The sequence below is a fragment of the Vipera berus genome (assembly GCF_964194415.1).
Source record: "Vipera berus genome assembly, chromosome: W".
Taxonomy (NCBI): Eukaryota; Metazoa; Chordata; class Lepidosauria; order Squamata; family Viperidae; genus Vipera; species Vipera berus.
The window spans coordinates 74,789,392-74,814,871 of NC_138210.1; the positions used below are offsets into that span (position 1 = coordinate 74,789,392).

At 52.1% G+C, this 25,480-nt stretch overlaps 1 protein-coding gene across 1 annotated transcript in view; it reads left to right on the top strand.

Annotated features, from left to right (window-relative positions):
• The window catches only part of LOC308676038 (zinc finger and BTB domain-containing protein 4-like), a 23,860-nt gene extending 5,582 nt beyond the window's left edge, over positions 1-18,278 (top strand). Inside the window, exons 2-3 of the mRNA XM_081341748.1 lie at positions 5,757-5,842; positions 13,539-18,278. Coding sequence (XP_081197874.1) covers positions 13,554-17,282 — 3,729 coding nt within the window. The 5' untranslated portion in view covers positions 5,757-5,842; positions 13,539-13,553 and the 3' untranslated portion in view covers positions 17,283-18,278. The remainder of the gene's footprint in view (positions 1-5,756; positions 5,843-13,538) is intronic.
• Positions 18,279-25,480: the final 7,202 nt, after the last annotated feature.

A 25,480-nucleotide genomic window follows, 5' to 3' on the forward strand; every position in this document is an offset into this window, starting at 1 on the left:
GACTAGATGACCTCCAAGGTACCCTCCGAATCTTGTTCTTTTTTCCTTCCTTCCTCCCTTCTTCCCTCTAACACTCGAAGTTTTTAAGAAGAGATTGGACAGACCTTTGTCTGAAATGGTATAGGGTTTCCTGTCTATTGTTGTTGTTGTTGTTATTATTATTTGTGGTTCGTTCGGGGGTCTTCATTGAACTTTTGCTGATTCTGCCCAGCCATCCTAGTTATTCTTTGCAGCTCTGGATTCATTGGAGGCCAGAAACACGCAAACACAGACAGACAGACACACAAACACACACAAACAAGTGCTTGGCTGTTTCGGTGGTGACACCTGGTGTTGTGTTCTGGTTAATGATTCGTAGGGCTTGACTAATCCTTATCCCTGCCCCGATTTTCAAAAGCCGCTTCCTTTGAGGTTATTCATTAGCCGTCTCTTGGATCCGCCTGGCCCAGAACAAGCCAGCATCGCTCTTCACACTGACCCACCCACACGCTGACCCACAGCCACGTCAGTCACTGGTGTGTTGCGGTGTGTTGCGTTCTTTGCTCGCTGGCAAAAACTGGGTGGGCTGGCAGAATTAATCCAATTTTACACAGCGCGTCACCAACGCTGCGCCCGACCTCTACCGCCTGGTGTGTGTGCGCACCTTGCAGGCATTCGCAACTCCCCATCCTGAGGTTGCAACCGCACCAAGCTGGGTCCAATACTATGTTGGCTAGTCTCGGATCCAGCTGCCGGCCTTGATCGGCCAGGGTTTGGGACGTAAAGCAGAGAATTGCGTTCAGATACCCTTCAGATTCGCAGAAAAGCAAATTTTCTCTCTGCATCTGGTGGGGGGTTTTTTTTTGCCCTGTGCCTGCCCCCTGTGACAGTTGAAAGGGACCTTGGAGGTCTTCTAGTCCCACCCCCTGCGTGCGCAGGAAGCCCTACACAGCTGCTCCTTGACTTATGACCGCAGCTGAGCCCAAAGTTTCCGTTGTTCAGTGAGACATTTGTTAAGTGCTGTTGCTAAGTTGTTGTGAATTGAATCTGGCTTGCCCAGCCACTTTGCTCGCCAAAAGGGATTGTGTGACCTTGGGGACGCAGCCACGGTCGTAAATATGAGTCAGCTGTCAAGAATTTTGATCCCTCGACCAGCAACGGTCGTAAGTGTGAAGAAGGGCCATCAGTCATTTTTTGTGTCAGTGCCATTGTGACTTTGTAAGTGAGCTGTTGTAAATTCTAGGGCTCCCTGGGCCAAATGGCTGTCCATTCTCTTCTTAAAAACTGTGGCAAGCGGTTCCACTGGCTAATTGTGCTAACTGTCAGGAAGTTTCTCCTTAATTCCAGGTTGCTTCTCTCCTTGATGAGTTTCCATCCGTTGCTTCTTGTCCCGCCTTCGGGCACTTTGGAGGATAGGTGGAACCCCCCCCTCTTCTTTGGGGCAGCCCCCCCCAAATACTGGAAGGCTGCTATCACATCCCCCCCCTAGTCTTTCTCTTCCTTAGACTAACAGAATCACAGGATTGGAAGGGGCCTTGGAGGTCATCTAGTCCACAACCCCCCTGCTCCAGCAGGAGACCCTACACCGTTTCAGACAAACGGCTGTCCAGTCTCTTCTTAAAAACTTCCAGTGTTGGAGCACCCGCAGCCTCTGGTGGCAAGCAGTTCCCCAGGTTAATTGTCCTCACTGTTAAAGAGGTTTCTCCTTCATGAGTTTCTCTCCTTGATGAGTTTCCACCCGTTGCTTCTTGTCCGGCCTTCAGGTGCTTTGGAGGATAAGGTGGGGGAAACACCCCCCCCCTCACCAATCCCTTTTTCTCTTTCCCCCCCATGATTTTTGCTCTGTGGCTGCCCCTCCCCTCTCGATTCCCTGCTCTTCTTTTTCAGGACTTCGTTCCGTGCGAAGCCCGAGCGCCTGAACGCCGTTGAGACTCGCACGCAGAGCTGCCCAATTGAGCAACGCCCCCCCCCACGCCCCCCGTTTGACCCACATTTTCACATTCCTTTTCTTTCTAACGGACCTGAATCGCTTTTTTCCTTCCGTTATATCCGCCTCCTCGCTTCGATTTCGTAGTCCTCGGCTTACGGCCGCAACCCAGCCCGACATTCCTCTCGCTACGTTCAGACACACGTTCTGTGTCGGACCCTGTTTCACGACCTTCCTTGCCCCCGTTCGTTAAGTGAATCGCAGCAAGTGAGCCCGGTCGTTACCAATGGATCTGGGTTCCCCGCTGCCTCGGCTTGGCAGAAGGGGATCGCTGGACTGAGGCACCCCTGCGACCGTCGTAAATATGTGTCAATTGCTGAGCGTCTGAATTTTGATCCCACAAGCGGTGTGTGTGTGTGCGCGCGCGCGTACGCGCGTGCTGCAACGGTCATAAGTGGAAAAGCCACCGTCGGTCGCTGTTTTCAGTCTGGTTGTAACTTTGGAACAGTCACTAAATGAGCTGTCGTAAGTCGAGGCACACTCCTGTTGGGTCAGGAGAGGCTGCGTCACAACCTTTGTTTACACAAACCAGAAACTCCGTGTTCAGACACGGATCCGTGGAGATCCGGGCTCAGCCAAGTGATGCTGGGTGGAACGGAGCAGGCAGGAGGAATTTTGCGGCCGTGGTCTCGCCTTGGCAGTTTGGAAGGGAAGCCCCCTCCTCAATTTCCCACCCGCCTTTGCTGGGTTTTTCTCCTGCCGAACCTGCTAGGTGAATGGCAGCGTGATCCAGTCGGTCTCTGGAAACAGAGAATCCAGTTTCTGTTGTGGCTGGGGGTGGGGTGGGGGGGTAGCTTGAGATGGGAAAGCAAAAAGAAAGTTAATAATAATAACAGCAGCAGCAACAGCAACAACAACAATAATAATAGAGTTGGGAGGTACCTTGGAGGTCATCTAGTCCAACCCCCTGCTCAGACAGGAAACCCTATTCCATTTCAGACAAATAGTGGTCCAATCTCTTTTTAAAAACTTCCAGTGTTGTAGGAGGGAGGGAGGGAAGGAAGGAAGGAAGGAAAAAGGAATAAAAGAATAAAAGAAAAAAGTTGGAAGGGACCTTGGAGGTCTTCTAGTCCAACCCCCTGCTCAGGCAGGAAACCCTATCCCATTTCAAGAGAAGGGACAACCACTTGTCTGAAAGGGTACAGGGTCTCCTGCTTGAGAAGGGGGTTGGACTAGAAGACCTCTAAGGTCCCTCCCAACTCTTTTATCCTGTTATTCCTCCTCCTCAAGAAGAGATTGGACAGCCCCTTCTCTGAAATGGAACAGGGTCTCCTGCCCGGGCAGGGGGTTGGACTAGAAGACCTCCAGGGTCCCTTCCAGCTCTGTTACTGAAAGGCGAGAGGAGGGTGGCCAATCGTGCCCTTTGGGGAGGAAGAGCATTCTCAAGTTACGTGTTTCCAGGTTTCCTAGTGGCTTGAAAGCTTGTGGTGTGAATTGTGGGCATAGATGGGAGAAATCCTAATAATTATTTTTAGGGCTTCACGGCTGGCATTTCATGGCTCCTGTGCTTGCGAATCCGGTGGCATTCCTCGCTAAGGTTTCGGGGAAGGAGGTTAGAAAATAGGTTATTTTTTTTCTTTCCTATTTTTAAGCGGCGCTCCGACGCTATTGAAACAAAGGCTTTCTTGGCAACTTGACGATGGGCGGACAGCTGGCTGGGGAATTCTGGGAGTTGAAGTCCGCCCATCCTCAAGTTTTTTTTTTAATTATTATTATTTTAATCCCATTTATATCCCGCCCTTCTCCAAAGACTCAGGGCGGCTTACAAGCTTTGCAGTAGCCTTCATTCTATGTATATGCCTGCTTGTCAAGCTTGAGGAAAAAAACCTGCTTTAACTACTTTAAAACAAAAACGAAAACAACCAAAGCGAGAATCATATCTTACTTTTAACTTTAGTCTGAATCCCAGCAAAGCTTCTCACGAAATAAACCCCGGCATTTGCAAATGTTTTTTTTTTTTAAACAGGGACACCTAATCAATGCGGTTCTTTGTTGCTTCGAACAGTGTGTGTGTGTGTGTGTGTGTGTGTGTGTGTGTGTGTGTGTGTGTGTGAACACAACTCGCAATCTTCCCCCAAAACATCCTTGGTGAATTTTTCAGGAATTTGCCCTCCTCAAAGCCTATCAGTTCTCTTTGTCCAAACACCCAACAGATGTTTTTCCAAGGTGTTGCTTAATGAGGAATATAATTTTTTAAGCGAAGCCCTTTCCTGGAGGGTGGAAGTTTCCTATGCTTTTTTATTTTATTTTATTTTTCATGTCTCCCCCGAGGCCAGTTTTTATAAGTCGTATATTCTGGGCTGTAGCATCCCTTTATTACTTTATTACTTGGGTAGCTTGGGCCCTGTCTCTTGCAAAGATTTAAGGGTAAACACCAAGCTTGCAAAGATTTCTCCTGCTACAAAACCTCTCCCGGAGGACCACCACCACCTTTAAGCTCCCGAATTTGGCCAGGTAGCACAGAGGACCCCAGTCAGATGGGAAACTGTGGCTGTTTTGGCTGTTATTTGACCTCGACTTGTCCCTGAGAACGGAGGGAGAAGCTTTTGCAAAAAAAAAAAAAAGCAAAACAAGTCAAGCCGGAGATAGTTTTACAAAAACAAGGAAGCAAGCAAGCAACTGGTCGGACTCTGGACAAAATGCAGATTATTTCGGGTTGTTTTTTTTTTTATTGTCGAAGGGAGGCGGGAGGGATGCTCAGAACTGGGGATGGTTTAAATTTGGAGTAAGACGGTGCCTCTTTATCTGTCTGACTATTTCTGTCGAGCAATATATCATCTATCTATAATCTAGCTGGTTAAGTAGCTATTTATCTCTGTGTCTATGTACCTTTTATCTCTGTCTATTATCTGTTATCTCTCTACCTATTATCTATTATCTATCTGTCTCTGTCTTTCTATAATCTATACCTATCTATCTCTATTATCTGTCTGTCTCTGTCTTTCTATGTCTCTCTTATCTGTCTTTCTATAATCTATCTCTTATCTGTCTGTCTCTTGTCTTTCTATAATCAATCTATATCCATCTATTATCTGTCTTTCTATAATCTATATCTCTATCTATCTCTCCCTATATCTATTATCTGTTTTTCTATAATCTGTCTATCTATCATCTATCTATCTATCTATCTATCTATCTATCTATCTATCTATCTATCTATCTATTATCTATTTCTTTCTATAATCTATCTCTTATCTGTCTCTTGTCTTTCTATAATCAATCTATATCTATCTATTATCTGTCTTTCTATAATCTATCTCTATCTCTATCTCTCCCTATATCTCTATTATCTGTCTCTGTTTTTCTATAATCTATCATCTATCTATCAATCTATCTATGTCTTTCTTTATTATCTATCTATTTCTTTCTTTATCATCTATCTCTCCCTATCGCTATTATCTAGCTATACCTCCCTATCTGTCAATATCTGTTATCTATCTATCTGTGTCTGTCTGTCTATCATCTCTATGATATATATTATCTTTCTCTGTCTATATCTCTGTCTATGTCTATATCCTTCATTTATATCCTTTATTATCTATATCTTATCTATTGCTGTCTGTCTATATTTCTATGTATCATTTCTATCTTTGTCTGTCTCTCTTCCAGCTCTTTGTGTCTATTATCTATCCATCTATCTGTGTCTTGACTATCTTTCAGTCTGTCTGTCTATCTGTCTGTGTCCGTGTGTCTCTGTGCTGTCTGGAGTCTCTTAGATTAATTCGCTGCCCGTCTCCTCCCGGGAGTCTGGGCGGTTGACAATAAAGCAATATTTTCTTTTCTTCCGCAGTGGGTCCAGCTCAGCCCCATTGGGAGAAAGCAGCATGAGGAGCAGCGGGTGCCCAGAACCCCACTAGGTCTGCTCAGCTCGTCTAGGTAAGGCAACGTCCATCCCTCGGACATTCTTCCGGCTCTTGCAGAGTTCTCCTCTGGGCAGTGGGGAAGGCCTCGGCTGCCTGGTGAGTCAGGACGGCCATTCCCCAGATCCCCCTCCAGCGTGGACCTCCAAGCGGGAGTCCCAGATCTACATCTTGCAAGGGCATCCCTTGGCAAGGTCTGGTCTAGCCTGCACCGTCTCTATGGAAAGGCTGCCCGGTTCCAGGTGGGTTTCCTGTTCCGATCGCCATAGCAACCAGGCCTGTATCTAGGCCAGCCACTCTTTCTCCATGGCGACGGTGCCACGATGTAGGCCGGACCCCACATTGAGCCCTTGACAACCAATGTCTGCTTGGGAGGCCTCAATTTACGGGCTGTTTTTTCCCTCTTGCCCACCTCCCACCCCCACCCCCCCTTTTTTTAAAAAAAGTTTCTCAGCGTCTTTCACAATAGTTTTGCTCAAATCGTCTTGATCGAGTTTCCCACTTTTTTGGAAAAAAAATGAGAAGTTTCACCTTTTCACCGGTTTAGGCCGGCTTGGAAGGAGGCTAGGCCTGCCTCCGGTTGCCGTGGCAACATCGAGGCAGCCAGGCTTTGGACCTCTCTCCCTGCCGGAGGGACTACAACTCCCAGCATTCCCAGTCAGAGAATGGGGCGAGAGCTATGTAACCCAGCCATCTGAAGAACCCCCCACGTCGGAGTCCAGCGAGGCTGATGATGGCTTGCCAAGTTGGCTTATCTCAGTCACTGTTGGCATTTCGAACTGGCCTTCCTCCACTGAGGACGGGGATGGGACAGAGAGGGCCCAACAGAGTCTCCGCTGAGCTTTGGCTCGGGTTTCCATAATGGGGATGGCTCTGGAGGATTTTGGCGAGGAGACCTTTGGGGTCTCCAAACGTGGCGACTTTAAGACTTGTGGATTTCAACTCCCACAGTTCCCCAGCCGGCACACACATTTTGGCCCCGCTTTGTTGTTGTTAGTTGCGAAGTCGTGTCCGACCCATCGCGACCCTATGGACAATGTTCCTCCAGGCCTTCCTGTCCTCTACCATCTTCTGGAGTCCATCTAGGCTCACGCCTACTGCTTCAGTGACTCCATCCAGCCACCTCATTCTCTGTCGTCCCCTTCTTCTATTGCCCTCAATTTTTCCCAGCATTAGGCTCTTCTCCAGTGAGTCCTTCTTTCTCATTAGGTGGCCAAAGTATTTCAGTTTTAGCTTCAGGATCTGGCCTTCTAAAGAGCAGTCAGGGTTGATCTCCTCTAGGACTGACCGGTTTGATCGCCTTGCAGTCCAAGGAACTCGCAGGAGTCTTCTCCAGCACCATAGTTCAAAGGCTTCAATTCTTTGGCGCTCAGCCTTTCTTATGGTCCAGCTTTCACTGCCATACATTGCAACTGGGAAGACCATAGCCTTGACTATATGCACTTTTGTTGACAGGGTGATGTCTCTGCTTTTTAGTGTGCTGTCTAGATTTGCCCTGTCTTTCCTCCCAAGGAGCAAGCGTCTTTTAATTTCTTGGCTACAGTCCCCATCTGCGGTGATCTTGGAGCCCAGGAAAATAAAATCTGTCACTACCTCCATTTCTTCCCCATCTATTTGCCAGGAATTGAGAGGGCCAGATGCCATGATCTTGGTTTTCTTAATGTTTAGTTTCAACCCAAGTTTTGCACTCTCCTTCTTTACCCGCAACAAGAGGCTCTTTAGTTCTTCTTCACTTTCTGCCCCGCTTACTCTCTTATAATCCCTTCCTCTCCAATCTCTCCATTTTAAGGAGGGAAAAAAACCAAAAAAACCCAGATATGGCTGGCTGGGGAATTCTGGGAGTTGAAGTCCACCAGACATAAAGTCGCCATGTTTGGAGACACCCCCCCCCCAAAGGTCTAAAACCAGGGGTGTCAAACTGCTGGCCTACAGGCCGGATGCGTCACGTCGAAACCACGCCCGCCCCGTTGCCGGCAATAGGGGAAAAGTTGCGACACGGATTCACGTAACAGCGGTGTCACTAACTGAAACCCTGCAGTGATTCGCTTAACAGCTGTGGCAGGAAAGGTCCTACAATGGGGCAAAACTCACATAACAATTTTATCTCAGTAATTTTGGATCCTGCCGGCGAGCATTAGGGTCATTAGGGGCTCCCATCACCCTTTTTGAATCCTATTGGCCAAAAGCTTTTTGCAAGCGGCTTCTCTCTCTCTGTCGGGCTGTCTCTGTGTCCATTTTTCAGATGGGGAAAACTGAGGCAGGACCTGAGAAGCTTCATTTGAGGGCACAGCCTCCCTCGCCGGCTCAGGCCCGCCACCCGCAATCAGCCTGACACGAAAGCCAATTCTCCTAATTGGATTCTTTCCCATTGCAGCAGCAGCAGCAGCGCAGAATCGAAATCTTTATTTATCTTTCCTTCGAGTTTACTCGGGAGCGAGATAAATGGAATTTCCTGAGGATGGTTGCTTCAAGCCACGGAGGCAGGTTTGGCCAAGGTGGATCGATAGGGCTAAGACACCGTTTGGTGCCCGTGCAGGCGAGGGAGCAGATTTTTAAAGGGCGGGAATTACCTGGCAGCGTTCTTAAGAACCTGTTTATTTTACTTAATTTTTTTTTTACTTATCAAAGCTGAATCCTGCCCACCTTGCCAAAGGCAATTTTGCATTGCTATATTGCTGTGTCTGCTGCCTGCAAGTTTCCCCAGGGTGAAGAAAGCAACAGTCTCTCGAAATTAGAAAAAAGTGTGATATTTTTTATTTTGAGAGGTCCAAATTCAGGTTTCTCTCTTTTGAATCTCCTCTCTCTCTCTCTCTCTCTCTCTCTCTCTCTCTCTCTCTCTTTCTCTTTCTTTTTCCCTCTCTTTTTTCTTTTTCTCTCGTTTCCTCTCTCTGTCTCTCTCTTTTTCTCTCTCTCTTTCTCTGCATCTCTCTCTTTTTCTCTTTCACCTTTTCCCTTTCGGTCTCTTTCCATTTTTTTCTCTTTCTCTCTCTCTCTTTCTCTGTCTCTCTCTTTTTCTTTTTCCCTCTATCTTTTTCTCATTCCCTCTCTCTCTCTCTCTTTTTGTCTCTCTTTCGATCATTCTCTTTTTCTGTTTTTCTCTGCGTCTCTTCTCTTTTTCTGTCTCTCTTTCTCTTTCCATTTCTTTCTCTTTTCTTTTTTCTCTCTCTGTCTTTTTCTTCTCTCTCATTCCCCCCCTCTCTCTTTCTATCATTCTCTTTCTCCGTTTCTTTCTCTGCGTCTCTTTCTCTTCTCTCTTTTTCTGTCTCTCTTTCTCCCATTCCATTCTCTCTCTCTCTCTCTCTCTCTCTCTCTCTCTCTCTCTCTCTCTCTCTCTCTTTCTTTTTCCCTCTCTTTTTTCATTGCCCTAGCAATGTCCTGCTTCTGGCTTTGCAATTCGTTTTCCATGTTGGTGCAACAATCCGCTGCTGTTCTTCCCCCAGTCTCTCTCTCTCTTCCCCCCCCCATCCCTGTTGCCGCTCCCCATCCAATCTGCTGACATCAGCCTCCGTGACTCACAAGCATCCGAGCCCTATTAAAAAAAAATCCACTCAGCTCCTCTGCTTTTCTTTTTTTTAATCGGCTTGGGCGACGTGCCATTCCTCAACGCGCTCTCCCTGCCCGATCCCACCACCTCTGCCCGCAGCTAGCAGCCAAAATGGGATCCCTTTTTTTTTTTTTTGCTGGCCTCGAGTGCCTTTGCACACACGTGCAAAAAGGGGATTGGTGCATTTTTTTCATTTTTATTTATTTATTTTGTTCTCCCCCTCCCGTTCCCTGCAATGGTTTCCCCCCTTCTCATCCGTTTTGTAAAATGCGGGTGGATGAAGTCTGCGGTGTGTGAAAAAGAAAAAAGGGGGGGGGGAACGGGAGTCTTTCAGATATACGTACAAGACCGAGGGTGTCCTTGGTGCTCTCTGAGCTGGGTGGGTTTCCCCCCCCCCACAGACGTTTCATGACCCAACTAGGCAACGTCATGAGTGCTAGAAGGGAGGGGGGGGTCTGCAGAGAGGAGGAGGTCCTGAGGGAGCTTTAGTTGTTTCCTTGCAGACATTTCATGACCTAACTAGGCCAGGGGTCCCCAACCCCCAGGTCTGTGGACCTGTGGACCGGTACCGGGCCAGCAAACGGTCCGCACAAACAAGCAAAGCCCCATCCACGGGATGCGGGCAGCACAACAAAACCAGGCTCCCTCCGGTCGGCGGACAAACCTCCCTCCACGGAACCGGGGGTCTCTGGTGCCCAAAAGGTTGAGGACCTCTGAAGTAGGCTACATCATCAGTGCTAGAAGGGAGGGGGTTTGGGGTAGGGAGGAGGAGGAGGAGGAGGAGGGGGGAAATGTGGGGTCCTATGACTCTCTGAGCTTGGTTATTTTCTTGCAGACATTTCATGAGCTGACTAGGTAATGAACTCAGGCACCAATGACGTTACCTGCTTTGGTAATGAAACGTCTACAAGAACACAACCCAACTCAGCGAAGGACCCCACATTTCGCCGGCCTCCTCCTCCTCCTCCTCCTTCTCTTCCTCCCCCTCTATCTTCTCCTCTTCCTCCTCCTCCTCCTATTGTCACTGAGTTGGGTGGTGGGAGCACAAAGGGAGGCTCAGCCAATCTCAATGTATACATGGTTGTACTTTGACAATAAAGGTTCATTCATTCCTCCACTCCTCCTCCTCCTCCTCCTCGCATTGATGTTACCCAGTTGGGTCATGAAACGTCTGCAACGAAACCACCCAGCTCAGAGAGCAGGCTGGCCCCTTCATTTCAACCTTGAACCACAAACGTTCTCTCTTATTGGTAGTAGAGGAACAATTTAGGAAAACCGCGCAGCTCCCGGACTGCACGCAACCCTGCAAATTTTCTTTTTTGGGAAAAGGTCGTCGTGACATCATAGGAAGAGCGCTGTGTTGGTAGCTAGTAACCTGAAAGAATCTTGTGGCCCCTTTCCCGACAGGCGCATTTCGGGGGAAAAAGGAAGAAGCTTTTTTTTTTTAAGTCGGAGCTTTTTTTTTTTTTTTGAAGTCTGCAGCGTGTCCTTCCCCACTGACGTTAGAGCTTCGTGCTGGGGAAATTGAGTCACGGTTAAAGAATTCACTCGCTGGGGACAGGACTACATCTCCCAATAGCCACTGCACAAGGCCCAGGAGCGAGGGACGCTGGGAGATGTTCTTCCACGTCCTCGACCCAGCCTGGTGCAGACCTTGATGGCTGTTGAAGTCTCACCCATCTGGGCAGCAAAGTGTCTCCAGCTCGGCAGATCTCCGTAGCTCCAGGGTGTCCTTCTGAAAATTGTGCCCCCCCCCCAAGGGGATCTGAAAAAGATCGGCAGGGTCTCCAACCTACAAGTTCCCAGATTTGAGGAGGGGTGTGTGTGTGGGGGGGGTGTCTCTCGCTGTCGGCACCTTACTGGCAAACTAAAGCTCCAGGCGGAGGGCGGTGGTACTCTGGTGGCCCCACCTCTGCCTCCTGCCCACAGCTTAGCTTGTCCTCAGCCATGTTCACTTTGTGGCATCCTCCCCCCCCCTCAAATCTCTGTTCCCCACTGCACGGCGGCCTCCCCTTCCCCCTCCTCTCCTCCTTTCTGCTCCATCCCGGCCTGTTTCCATAGAAACCCCCTTTCCGTTTGGATACTCCCGTCACTGCCAGGAAGGGGAGCTGAGCAAGTGACTGTGTGTTTGTGCTCTTCTGTGTGTGTGTGTGTGTGTGTGTGTGTCAGAGCCAGATCCACTGATGTTGGGGGGGGGGCGGGGAGGAGAGAAAGAGAGAGCAGAGAACTTGGCTTCTGGAATGATTGACACCGTGTGGTACACCCCTGTCTGCCTTCACTCGCACGTGCACACCTGACTTTTCCGGCACGCTGGCTTTTGCAAAACCTGGGCCGGGGGGGGGGGGGCAGGGTTGCTGCTGGCAAGGGCAGAGAAGCAGGGTCAGGAAAAAGAACGGAGGGTGCCACCGCTTTGGGTGGCGGGGAGGGGGGTTGTGTTGGACCAGAACGGGCAACGCCAAGTTTTGACACTTGAGCAGCCAAAGGGTGCGCGTTAAGACGAGAGGCGAGCCGTTCTGGGTGCCTTGAGTCGAAATGGACCGGACGTAGCTCCTCAGCTGAGCTGGCACCGGAAATGATGTCCTTCAGCCATCTTAGGCTGCCAGGAAGGGAATTCCCCGTGCAAAATGGCTCGGGGGGGGGCGGGGGAAAAGAATGGAGCGGCCGGATCGCCCCACACAAAGGAACAAGCGTTTCTTGAGCGTGCCCGTGGCAGGCCAGTCTCGAAAAACAGCGGGACCTGCGTCTCGCCAACTGGTTTGCCAAAGTGGGCAACTTCCCGTCGCTCCTGCTGTTGCCTTCCTGGATTCCAGGAAGCGCCATTTCAGGAGCTAATTAACTCTCGTTCCCCAAAACGGGTGTCCCAGCAGCCTCAGGTTTGATGTTTCGGCCTCCCTGCTCTGGGCAAACCTCATTCAGCCCGCCGCCATTATCTCCTCCGAGGCAAATGTTTTGGGATCGTCTTTAAATCGGGACTTTTCAACCTTTCCACCCATCGTACCGCTTTTAGGCTACGGCAACATCCGAGTGCCACCAGTCGCCTAGCAAGTGATGACCCAAAAAATAATAATAATAATAAAAGGGAAAAAAGTGAAGAAGTACAGGTAGTCCTCGACTTACAACAGTTCGCTTAGTAACTGTTCGAAGTTACGATGGCACTGAAAAAAGTGCCCCCCAAGCCACAGCCGAGCGAGACGCCTGCCTGCCTGCCCTCCGGCGCTCTTCCTCCTGTCCGAGGTTTCCATTGTTGTGAGCATTTCTGTTGAGGATTGGCAGTGGGGTGGGTGGGTGGGTGGGGTGGTTGGTTTTTATTCCCCTCCCTCCGTCTGCTGGGTGGTTGCAGCAGGTTTTGGTCACTTCACATGGCCCAGGGACAATGTGACCGTCATAAATATGAATCAGTTGCCAAGCATCTGAATGTAAATCACAAGGTCCTGGAGATGCTGCAACATTCCAGCTGATCGGGGCTTCTTCTGCGCTAAGCAGAACCGCCAAGATCAGTGCTGAGCTCCAGCTGGATCCTGGCGCTGATCCCGGCGCTTCTGCTGAGCCCCGACAGCCCTGCAGCTCCAGCCGTCTCTCGCTCAGGCTTGTGCGGTGCTGCCACCGGTTCAGTTCATTCCCCTCCCCCGCTACCACTTTTCTAGGAGGGTCGCATGCCAGGTGCCAATGTACCACAGGTACGTCACATTTGTAGGAAGGTGTGGTTTGGCAGTTGGCACTTTTTTTGTTCCCCCAAGGGGGTGTGAATTTGCACGGGGGAGGGGGCTTTCTTCACTTGAGGAACTAGATAGAGCAGTATTTTTCCACCTTCGCAACATTAAAACGGGTGGACTTCAGCTCCCAGAATTCCCCAGCCATCAGATCAGTTTTCGCTTTAACCGTCATGCCGTCTAGTCCACATCTAAGTGGTTTGTTTAGTCAGCTCGTCGAGCGTTATTTTTTCCACTTGACTGAAAACAAGGTATATTATATCAACTGCATTCCTGCCGTCTATTTAAGAGGTTCCCCCAAATTCAGGGGGAATTCTGGGAGTTGGCCCTCCCACCTTAAAGTGGCTGAGGTCAGGAAAGGCTGTGGTAGAGGCCGGTGAACCCCAAAATCCGGGGTCCCCGTCCTCTTTTCCACTTTCCTGATGTCACAACGTCGTCGTCTCTCCTTTTCGCCGCAGGTCTGAGGCAGCACGATGGCTTCGGTTGTGGAGCTCACCGACAACAGCCACCCCAATTCCCTTCTGATCCAGTTGAACGAGCAGCGTCTGCGTGGGCAGTTCTGCGACATCACCATCGTGGCTGAAGACACCAAGTTCAAGGCCCACAAAAATATCCTCGCCGCCTCCAGCCCGTACTTCAAGGAGGTGCTCTCCGAGGACTCGGCGTGTCGCCAGCCGAGCCAGATTCTCGAGCTTCCTGACATCCAGGCCAAAGTCTTCTCGGACATCTTGAACTTCATTTATAATTCTCGGCTCTCTGTGCCCACCCTGGCGGTCGCCAAGGAGATTGGGGTGGTGGGTCGGCGGCTGGGCATCTCTCGCTTGGAGAACCTGGATGACCCCTTGGCAGAGGTCAAGATGGACAGTCCCGGCGGGGCCTCTGCTCGAGATTGCGATTCGCCCATCGACCTCACCTGCCCTTCCCGTTCCATGGAACCCTACAGCCCTGTTTGCTTTCAGGATTTGACCAAAGCGTACAGCCCCGGGCAGGACGCCCGCCCTGACTCTGAAACAGAAACGGCCAAGATCCTCTACACTCTGAGCTCTGTCGCGGCCGCGCCGCCTGCCACCCCCTCTGATCTGACGTTCGTGATGAAGGAAACGGTTGCTTGGGACCACAATCTCTCTGGGACTCCTCCTGCCACTTCAGTTGACACAAAGGATGGGGCGCCGGCCTCTCCTTCCTCACCCCCATCCCCGTCCGGGGCTTCCTACCCAGCTAGCAGCACCTTCTGCTGCGGAAGCTGCAACCGCTCCTTCACCACGTCTTCGGCCCTCAGCCTCCACACCAAGCTGCACCGAACGCGGCGCTCGCTCTCCTGCCGCCACTGCAGTAAGAGCTTCATCCACATCAAGCGGCTGCAGACGCACGAAGTCTTATGCAAAGAGGTCGAGAAGCCCAAGGAGGAGGCTTCGGTGGACAAGGCGCCCCCCAGCCCAGAGTTACCTTCCAAGCCCACAGTTGCTGCAGCATCTTCCAAAAAGGGTGTGCTTTTCCGCCATCGGGCCCTGCCGCGGGTGGATTATCTCTCCGACCAAGACCACTTTGTCAAAGTGGTAGACGGACATATCATCTACTTTTGCACCGTCTGCGAGCGGTCCTACATGACCCTTTCCAGCCTCAAGCGTCACTCCAACGTTCATTCCTGGCGCCGCAAGTACCCGTGCCGCTACTGCGACAAAGTTTTCGCCCTGGCGGAATACCGCACCAAGCACGAGGTCTGGCACACCGGGGAGCGGCGCTACCAGTGCATCTTCTGCTGGGAGACCTTTGTGACTTACTACAACCTGAAGACTCATCAGAAAGCCTTCCACGGCATTAATCCTGGCCTCATCTCCTCAGAGAAGACCCCCAACGGGGGCTACAAGCCGAAACTGAATGCGTTGAAACTCTACCGCCTGTTACCCATGCGCTCCCAAAAGCGGCCGTACAAAACGTACAGTCAGGCCATGGTGCCAGAGGACCTTCTGCATCCCGCTCACGCTGTCCCCATGGCACTGGGTGAGGGCGACTCATTGGACGGAAACCTGGTCTCCCTGAGCACTAGTGAGGTGGTTTCAGTGTTCGCCACCCAGAGCGCCTCTTTAGAATCGCCAGAGGTGGAACGGGACCAGCAGCAGGAAACCACGAGCCCCAAGGACACGTCCGCTCTTCCATCGGCTGGTGAGGAGGCCCAGCTGGGCAAGCCGCCCCCGTCTTTGAGCACAGAGGCTCCCACCGTCATTGCCTACGGGCACCCCACCTCTTCCGTGATCGTTCATAGCACCTCGGTGAAAGCACAGGGTCCTTCTGTGATCACGTACAACAACACGTCCTCAAGCACCCCGCTGAATGCAGGGACTCCGCCGTCCCAGTCCCCCGCTTCTCCTGTTGTAACCAAGCCCATCAAGAAGCAGGTCCTGAGGGAATACATCCAGTCCCAGAAGAGGGAGGAACAGGCTTTAGAAGAGGAGGGCAGCGAGCAGGGGTTCAAGACGAGGGTACCACGGACCGGGCGCACCATGACTTACATGGCTAAGCCAGCCTGTGTGGGCGCCGCCTCCGAAAGCCGAGCTGCTCCGCTCTGCCAGATCACGGTGCGCATCGGTGAGGAAGCCATCGTCAAGCGGCGGATCTCCGAAACGGACCTCATGCTGGACAAGAGCAGCCGGATGGGAGGCCGGCGCCTGGATTTCGGCCGCGATCTGAGCAGTGAGAAACCCCATCCCTCCTTGCCTGCAGCGCTGCATGGCAAGCGCGCCGACCGGGGGTTTGTGAACGAGAGCGGCGAGGAGGACAGCGACTGTGGAGACACGGAAGACCAACTCTGGCGCCCCTACTACAGCTATAAGCCCAAGCGGAAGCCTTGTGGCGGAGCCGGCAGTAGCGCAGGCAACGCCCTGCCGAAGGTGAAGAAGTCCCGGTGGCGACACAAGCTGCGCTCCCTGCGCTGGATGAAGCGGTCAGAGGAAACCAAGGAGGGCAGCAGAGGGGGACCCAACCATCCAGGGTCTGCTGAAGTATCCGGGGGACAGGGAGCTGCCTCCGACCGGGATGAGGTGGATCAGCTGACCAAAGTGGCGGGCGGGCGGGGCGCTGAATGGAAGCACGAGTGTGGCGTTTGCGGCAAACTCTTCTCGGCCCTCAAGAAGCTGAGGAAGCACGAACGGGTGCACGGGCGCCTCACCAAGGACGATCAGGCCCTGGCAGTCTTGGGCACCCCCCACCGCGTCGGCCGCAAGCCTCTGGTGAAGTTTGCCTGTGCCCACTGCACAAAGGTCTGCAAGACGGCGGCGGCCCTGAGCCGCCACATGAAACGGCACGAGGGCCAGGAGCTCGAGGAGGTCCCCCTACCGGTGCTCACCACCGTCATCGCTTATTCTAAGAAGAGCACCGAGGTGCCTCTGGCTACCTCTCCACCGGTGGTTAAGGAGGAGACCACCCAGGAAATGCAAGTGTCCTCTTCCAGCGGGGAGGCGCCCGTTGGCCAAGCAGAGGTCTCCGAGGGGGCCTGCGTGGAAATGGTGCCCTGCAGCGGGCACACGCCGGTCCCTCTGCCCGAAGGCGAAAACCTGTCGCAGCAAGGGGCAGACAAGTCCCCTTTCCGCGAGGAGCTGCCCGCCCACCCGCCGGCGCTACGGGCTACCACCGCCGGTGGCAACCTTGCCGAGCTGCCTCCGGATCTACCCCTCTCTCTCCAAGACCCCGTCATCTCTCACACGGGCCTGGTCCAGAAGGAGACCTTGCCGTGCCAAGAGATGGAAGGGGACCGATACCCGGTGCAGGAGTACCCGTTGCCACTGCTGGTGCCGGGGAGTTGCCGGAGCAGAAAGGATCTAGAAGACAAGCCCTCTTTCCTGGCTTACCCCAGCGCCATCCAGTTCAACGCCGTCAGCAAAGCCGGGAGCAGCAGCGGAGAGGGCAAAGTCAGCTTCTACCCCGACCCGTATCCGCTGATGTACGGGCACCAGCTGCTGGCCGCTTACCCGTACAACTTCACTTTGCCGGTGGCTTTGAACATGGTCGTCCCGGATGACAAGGGTCAGCCCTTGCCCTTCCTGCCCAGTGTCTTCAGCTATTCGATGAACCCCTGTCGGGGTGTGGTGGGGCACGAGGGGGGCCCGGCGCCCCACGGGGGGCTGGGGGTGGGCAGTTCGGCGGTCCGGGAGAGCAGAGGAGAGCCCGCGGTGCCCGAGAGGCTGAAGAAAGGCGGGCTCCTTTGAGGGCTGGCCAGCCGGCCGACGGGGGCAGGACAGGGGCACCGGATTACACTTTGAAAAAAGGCAAGGCGGGAGAATAGCCAACCTCCACCCCCCCCACACACTTCTGTTCTGAGAAGGGGTGTGTGTGCGCGCTTACGAGAACCCGTGGGGGTGAGCGCAAAGGGGCCCCTGAACTGGGGCGAGTAGAAGGGCCCCCCCATTTCTTCCTACCAGTGGCATTTCACACGGGACGTGTCGTAGAGAAGACTTCTTAAAAATAGCAAAAATAGGTACAGGGTACCCTCGTTCCCCACCCACCCCCCTCCATATGCCTGGTTCCTAAACCCCCCCCCCCAATGAATGTTGTTTGTAGACACAACTAAGAGTGAATTTGCACAAGGAACCGCTCTTCGTCCTTCTGACCCCTCTCCTCTCCCCCGCCCCCACCCGGGCAATTTCTGCCCTGTTTTCTTCCGGGCGCCTGACCCCCCCCCCTTTTGCCCCCTCCTCTGTACTTTTGCTGCTGGGGAGGGGGGAGAAACAGACTAGTTTGAAAGAAGTAGCCTCTTTAATGTAGCTCCTCTCCTGCTGTCGGGGTGCCTGCAGGCCCTTCGTCTATCCCACCTTGCTGTTAAGGTGTCCTTCCTCGGCAGACCCTCCCCTACTATTGGGGTGTCCCCTCTGCAGACCCTCCCCCTTTTCCCCCCACTATTTGGGTGTTCTTCCTCTGTGGACCCTCCCCCTACTATTGGGGTGTCCCCTCTGCAGACCCTTCCCCTTTTCCCCCACTATTGGGGTGTTCTTCCTCTGTGGACCCTCCCCCTACTATTGGGGTGTCCCCTCTGCAGACCCTTCCCCTTTTCCCCCACTATTGGGGTGTTCTTCCTCTGCGGACCCTCCCCCTACTATCGGGGTGTTCCCTCTGCAGACCCTCCCCCTTTCCCCCCTACTATTGGGGTGTTCTTCCTCTGCGGACCCCCTACTATTGGGGTGTCCCCTCTGCAGACCCTTCCCCTTTTCTTCCCCCCCCTTGCTATTGGGATGTCCTTCCTCTGCAGATCATCTCCTTCCCCCCTCCCGCTATTGGGGTGTCCCCTCTGCAAACCCTTCCCCTTTCCCCCCACTGTTGGGGTGTCCTTCCTCTGCGGACCCTCCCCTTCTATTGGGGTGTCCCCTCAGCAGACCCTTCCCCTTTCCCCCCCATTGGGGTGTTTTTTCTCTGCAGACCCTCCCCCTACTATTGGGGTGTCTCCTCTGAAGACCCTTCCCCTTTTCCTCCCCCCCCTCGCTCTTGGGGCGTCCTTCCTCTGCGGAATCTTCCCCGGGGGGCCCAGCCCAGCTCCTCTGCTTTGCTGCAGCTGGCGGAGTGGAGCGTGGGGGGGGGAAGGGGGGGCTGTGCGTGCGATTTGTTTTCCAACTGGCTGGATGTGATGAATCACATTTTCCTTTTGGGCAGAGGAAGGCAGCGATGGGGGAAGGGCGTTGCGGGGAGCAAGGCTTGCCAAGCCAGAGAGGAATGGAAGGACTTTATTATTATTATTATTATTATTATTATTTTCCCCCCCCCCGTCCCCTGCCCGGGTCCCACCTCGGAAAGGTGGAAAGACCGACCAAGTTGCATTGCAGCGTCCCCCACCAGCCAGCACAGGGCATCACCTTTCCCCCCCCCCCACTCCCCGGGAACAGCAGTGTGTGTGTGTGTGGGGGGGGGTCATCAATAGATACCCCATCTCTGGTGCCAGCAGCAAAAAAAACACCCCTCCCCTACTGTAGCCCCCCCACCCACTGCACCCCCAATATAAACGACCAAGGATCAGCAATAGGTAATTTCAGCTATACGTGTAATAAGAGTTCTCTCTTTTTGTTTTAAAAAAAAAAAGTAGCGTTACGTTCTGTTTTTCTTTTTTCATTCTTTTTTTTTCTCCCCCCCCCCCCCCAAAAAAAATGGGTGGCCTAGTTTAAAATCACAACGGGGCAAACTTCCCCTGGTGAAAAGCACGGAGGGAAAGTCAGCCAGGTGTGGGTCCCAGGAGAAAAGAGAGGGCCGGAGAAAGACATGGTTTTTTTTTATTTATTTAAGTCTGCCTTGCAAAAACTCCCGCGGTGCAGACCCCCCTCCTCCCCCAGGCTCCAGTTTTTCCCCCTCCCGCCCTCAAATAAACCCTAAATATTTTTTGGGGGGGAGGGGAGGGAAACTTCAGCCAACCTCTGTATTACATTCCGGGTGGGGGGGGGAAGAACTTAAGAGGGAAGGAATGAACTTCTGGTTTTGGGGGAAAATGAACCAATTATTTGTAACCAGCAAAACAATGGCCGCTTTCCTGTTAAAAAGCCCAAGCTTAGGCCCCTTGGAAAAATTTTTCCAGTCTTCCTTCCTTCCTCCGCGATTCCAAACATAAAACACGCTCTCGCGCGCACCCCAAAAGGACCAAAACCGGCCCGTTTTCATTTTACCATTATTTCGGAAGGAAGAGTCGCGCAAACCGGTCTAAGATAAAAAACAAACACGCTCACCGGTTGTTCTCCCTGTAAAAATTTTTTTTTTTTAATTTTAGATCCATTTTTTTCCCCTTCTTTCTTTTTCTTTTCCTTTTAAGGAGATGGAGGAGGGGAGTATCCAGAATGTTGCCCGAGGCCCTGCTGCCTAGCGGATTATGGAAATTGTAGTCCCGACCCTGGCCTAAATGTCGCAGCGCCATTTCTGGTGGGATAACCCTCTTCCAAATTTGAACTTTTTTGTGTCTCCCCACCCCACCTCACCCCACCCCGCACCTGCTGCAGGGAAGTCTCCAGAGGACCACCACCCCTCCCCTCCCCTCCTCCTCCAGGTCTTTTTCTTGACCGGCCGTTGCTGCAGCAGCATCGCGTGCGTCACCGTGCAAATTCCCATCGTTTTGTAGAGTGACACCACTTGCGTGATGTTCTTTGCAACCCTGTGAAAGACCCCCCCAAAAAACCTAAGCTGGGGGGAGGCATTGCCACTCCTGTTCGGTGTGGGGGGGGGAACCCAGATAAACCAGCTTTTTGTCGCCCCTCTGGCTGCGTCCCTGGCAATCGGAGGCCCACCGCGGACTTCCTCGGACAGTACGCTGTGTAGAATTCCCAGTGTAGAATCGGGCAGGGGAGTTGACGTTCAGGTGCCAGGACCGCAGCCTTTGAACCCGGTTCCACCTGCAGAATTGGGACCGGGGTGCTCGGGATCGCAGGGACACACCTGCCCCTCCCCCTTCTGTACAGCAGCTGGCTACAGGGGGCCTCAAGGACATGCACCGCCGCGCAAAAAATCCCCACGCAAAGGGATGCTATTGTTTCCCCGACGCTGCCTTTTTGCCGCACTCCGTCGTGGCAAGAGTTGCGTGCACACACAGATGACGCGCGCACGGCCCTCCCTGCCCATCCTTTCCCCCCCCCACCAACACCAAGACCCGTAGCCCTCTCTCCTTTTCTGCTGTGATGAGTCTTCCCCCCCCACCACCACCACCACCTGCCTTCCCAGCCCTTCGCGCTTCCAACATCTGATGCGTTCCCGGGTTGACAGCTTCCACTTGCTGCAGCAACATCCTGGCGCACGTTTCTCATCCTGCAGCCCTTTTTGCCCTCTGCCCACTCCCCCTTGAAGGGTGGGCTACCCAGGGCTGGCATTCTGGAATATGTTAGGAGTACTGTCCTTCTCCAAACTTCTCCTGGGATTTTTTTTGGGGGTGGGTGGGTGGGATGGAGAGGGGTCTTATCCAGGGCATAAATAACGCTTGCTTACAGGTCTGTTGTGCAGAGGCCTCCGACTAAGCTAGGTTTTAGCACACCGCTGCTCTGCACGAGGAGGCCGGGGTACTTCCCCTTCCTGGACCCCAGTGGGTTTTTGCGTGGGGGGGGCTGCATTTCCAGCAGTGCACCCCTTGATTGCAAGGGAGGTGAGGCTGAGCTGAGCGAGAGCGTGCGCCAAAGGTATTCAGGGCAGGAGGCTCTGGGTTTGAGGGGGGGGACATTGGGGGCAGAAGGGGGAGGTCACTGACATGTACATAGCGGTCCCTCTCTCCGATCTTTTGCACTTTGCCACTGGGGGGGCTCCGGTGATTGTTGACCATTTGCTACTGAATGTAACTCGTCTTATTTTTTATTTTTTAGAAGCACCTCTAGCTAGTTTTATGGCACTTTAGATATTTACTGAAACTGTTTAAGGAAACTACAGAAAAGCAAAAAAAAAATATCAATCAATCAACGAATAATAATAAAAAGAGGGAGAGACAGAGAGAGGAAAACGAGATCAAGACTTAGGAGAGAGAGAGAGAGTGAGAGAGAGAGAGAGAGAGAAAGCAGGAGAAGACAACCGATTAAAAACCAACGTTGGTCGTAATCACGAGGACGAATCACCATTTTTCTGCCGCTTTTTCCCAAGTCTCCGTTCCGAGTGTGACAGTGTGCGGAATCCGTTAGACAATTGCCGTATTTATCTTTCTGCATCTTTGTGTGTAACTCAAATAACTTCTTCAGAATAAAACAACAATTATATGTTGCACGGTGGCACTGTTCAAAAGCGCGCCTGACCATCGCTGGTTTTCCAAATTGGCACAATCCTGGGCTGGGAGACAGGAAAGACAAAATGGGGGCTACGCCACCCACATGTGTAGGGAGTGGGATTTGTGGAGGAGGAGGAGGTGGAGCTTAAAGGCTGTGGAGTCCTCGGTGGGAGCTTGGCGGTTTCCTTGCAGACATTTTTATCACCCAACTAGGAAACATCACCGGTTCTGCTTAACCCCGATTCCTTCTAGTACGATGATGTTACCAAGTTGGGTCATGAAATGTCTGCAAGGAAACCAGCAAGCTTGGATACCACCAAGGACTCCGCCTCCTCCTCCTCCTCCTCCTCTCACCCTTCTAGCACTGATGATGTTCCCTAGTTGGGTCATTTATTTATTTTATTTATTTATTTTAATTCCATTTATATCCCGCCCTTCTCCGAAGACTCAGGGCGGCTTACAAGCTTAGCAGTAGCCTTCATTCTATGTATATGCCTGCTTATTAGGGCTTTCATACACCCCCCAAGCGGCATTCTTACAAAGTCAGCTTATTGCCCCCAACAATCTGGGTCCTCATTTTACCTACCTGGGAAGGATGGAAGGCTGAGTCAACCTTGAGCCTGGTGGGACTCGAACCTACACTAATTGCAGGCAGCTGGTGTTACTTAAGGAGGCATTAGCCCACTGCTCCACCAAGGCTCATGAAACGTCTGTAAGAAAACCACCCAGCTCAGAGACCACCAAGGACACCACAGTCCTTCCTTCCTTCCTTCCTTCCTTCCTTCCTTCCTTCCTTCCTTCCTTCCTTCTTTCTCCTTTCTAGCCCTGATGATGTTACCTAGTTGGGTCATGAAACGTCTGCAGGGAAACCCCCAAGCTCAGAGAGCACCAAGGACCCCACAGTCCTCTCCTTCCTTCCTTCCTTCCTTCCTTCCTTCCTTCCTTCCTTCCTTCCTTCCTTCCTTCCTTCCTTCCTTCCTTCTCCTTTCTAGCCCTGATGATGTTACCTAGTTGGGTCATGAAACGTCTGCAAGGAAACCACCCAGCTCAGAGAGCACCAAGGACCCCACAGTCCTTCCTTCCTTCCTTCCTTCCTTCCTTCCTTCCTTCCTTCCTTCCTTCCTTCTCCTTTCTAGCCCTGATGATGTTACCTAGTTGGGTCATGAAACGTCTGCAAGGAAACCACCCAGCTCAGAGAGCACCAAGGACCCCACAGTCCTCTCCTTCCTTCCTTCCTTCCTTCCTTCCTTCCTTCCTTCCTTCCTTCCTTCCTTCCTTCCTTCCTTCCTTCCTTCCTTCCTTCCTTCCTTCCTTCTCCTTTCTAGCACTGATGATGTTCCCTAGTTGGGTCATGAAAGGTCTGCAAGAAAACCACCCAGCTCAGAGAGCACCAAGGACTCCCACAGTCCTCCTCCCTCTGCACCCCCCTCCCTTCTAGCACTGACGATGTACCCTAGTTGGGTCATGAAACGTCTGCAAGAAAAGTGCCAAACTCAGAGAGCACCCAGGACCCCACACTCAGCACTGACGATGTACCCTAGTTGGGTCATGAAACGTCTGCAAGAGAAGCACCCAGCTCAGAGAGCGCCCAGGACCCCACCGTCCTGTACAAAACACAACTACAGCCGCAACATTTTCTCTCGCCCACTTGACAAGTCCTAGCCATTTCTAGAACCGCAAACCCAACTTAAACCAGCAAAATCTCAAGAGTTGCCTTGCTGCTGTTAAATTAACCATCACGTTGGGGGCTGCAGGGGAGGGGGCTTAAGCCCCCCCTCCCCACAGTCTTCCCTCAAGTGTCCCAAGATGCTGCTTTGGCCACGTGTGACCCGGCCAAGCGGGTCTTCAAACAAAAAAACACAACCGTTACTCTGAAGACCCTCGCATACCTCTAGTGAACTTACTTGTATTTGGGGGGGGTCTTTTCAGTTCTGGCAAAAGGGCATCTTTGTGGAAGCGGCTAAGGAGCCCCTCAGATGCCGTCCAGCCAGCTCTGTGTACCCCAAAAGGGAACACCTTGGGGGGAGGGTCTGGAAAAAATAATGGGGGTTTCCACTTTATGAGTGAAAAATGGGATCCGAGGGAGCCTTGTAGCCAATCTCCTCGCAAACCACACATCGGGGGCAAGCCCTTTTTACAGGTCAGGGATTTAAAAGGGGATCAAAGTGAAACTCCCCCCCTTCATACATTTGGGGAGGGGGGTAGGATTAAAGGATGTGGGGTCCGCGACAGGCCCTCGTGATGCCTGGCCAAGGATCGAGGGTCCCAACAAACCCATTTTATTCCAAGGCTGTAGGCCGGCGGTCTCTCAGTCTTGGCAACTGGAAGAGGGCTGGACTTCAACTCCCAGAATTCCCCAGCTGGGGAATTCTGGGAGTTGAAGACCACCCCTCTTCCCAATCAGAATAGAACCGGAAGGGACTTTGGAGGTCTTCTAGTCCAGCCCCCTGCTCAAGCAAGAGAGAGTATCCAATTTGAGACAAGCGGCTGTCCAGTCTGTTGTTAAAAACCTCCAGTGATGGAGCGCCCATGATTTCTGGTGGCCAGCTGTTCCACTGGTTAATCGTCCTCACTGTTAGGAAGTCTCTTAATTCCAGGTTGCTTCTCTCCTTGATGAGTTTCCATCCGTTGTTTCTTGTCCTGCTTTGGAAAATAAGTTGACCCCCCCTCTTTTTTGCGGCAGCCCCTCAAATACTGGAACGCTGCTATCATGTCACCCCTATTTCTTCTTTTCTTTAAACTAGCCAAACCCAACTCCTGCAATCGTCCTTCATATGTTTTAGTCTCCAAACCCTTAAAACGTCTTAACTGCTCTTCTCTGCCCGTTTTTTCCAAAGTCTCAACATCTTTTTTTGTAATATGGTGACCACAATTGGCTGCGGTATTCCAGGTGTGGCCTTACTAAAGATTAATAAAGTGGTACTAATACTTTGCATGATCTTTAGATTAGATTTTTAGATCAAGATTACCTTTATTGTCATTTTTTTCCCTGTGGGCACAACGGCACGCATTAAAAATGAAATTTAGTGGCTTCCTCTCAAAGCGTACACATCATACACAACACACATTTAAAACATACTGTATCTCAACTCTGTGCCTCTGTTTATACAACCCAGGATTGTGTTGGCCTGTTTGGCTGCTGCCGCACACAGCTGGCTCACATTTAAGAGATCACGTTTAACTCCAGAAGCTGTGAATGCTCCAACACTGGAAGTCTTTAAGAAAGAGACTGGACAGCCATTTGTGTCTGAAATGATGTAGGGTTTCCTGCCTGAGCAGGAGATTGGACTAGATGACCTCCAAGGTCCCTTCCATCTGTTATCCTTCCTTCCTTCCTTCCTTCCTTCCTTCCTTCCTTCCTTCCTTCCTTCCTTCCTCCCTCCCTCCCTCCCTCACTCACTCACTCACTCACTCACTCACTCACTCCCTTCTCCAACACTGGAAGTCTTTAAGAAGAGACTGGACATCCATTAGTCTAAAATAGTATAGGGTGTCCTGGCTGAGCAGGGGGTTGGACTAGATGACCTCCACGGTCCCTTCCAACTCTGTTATTGTTATTCCTCCTCCTCATTTTTAAGAAGAGACTGGACAGCCCTTTGTCTGAAATGGTATAGGGTTTCCTGGCTGAGCAGGGGGCTGGACTAGATGACCTCCAAGGTCACTTTCAACTCTATTATTCTGTTATCCTCCCTCCCTCCCTCC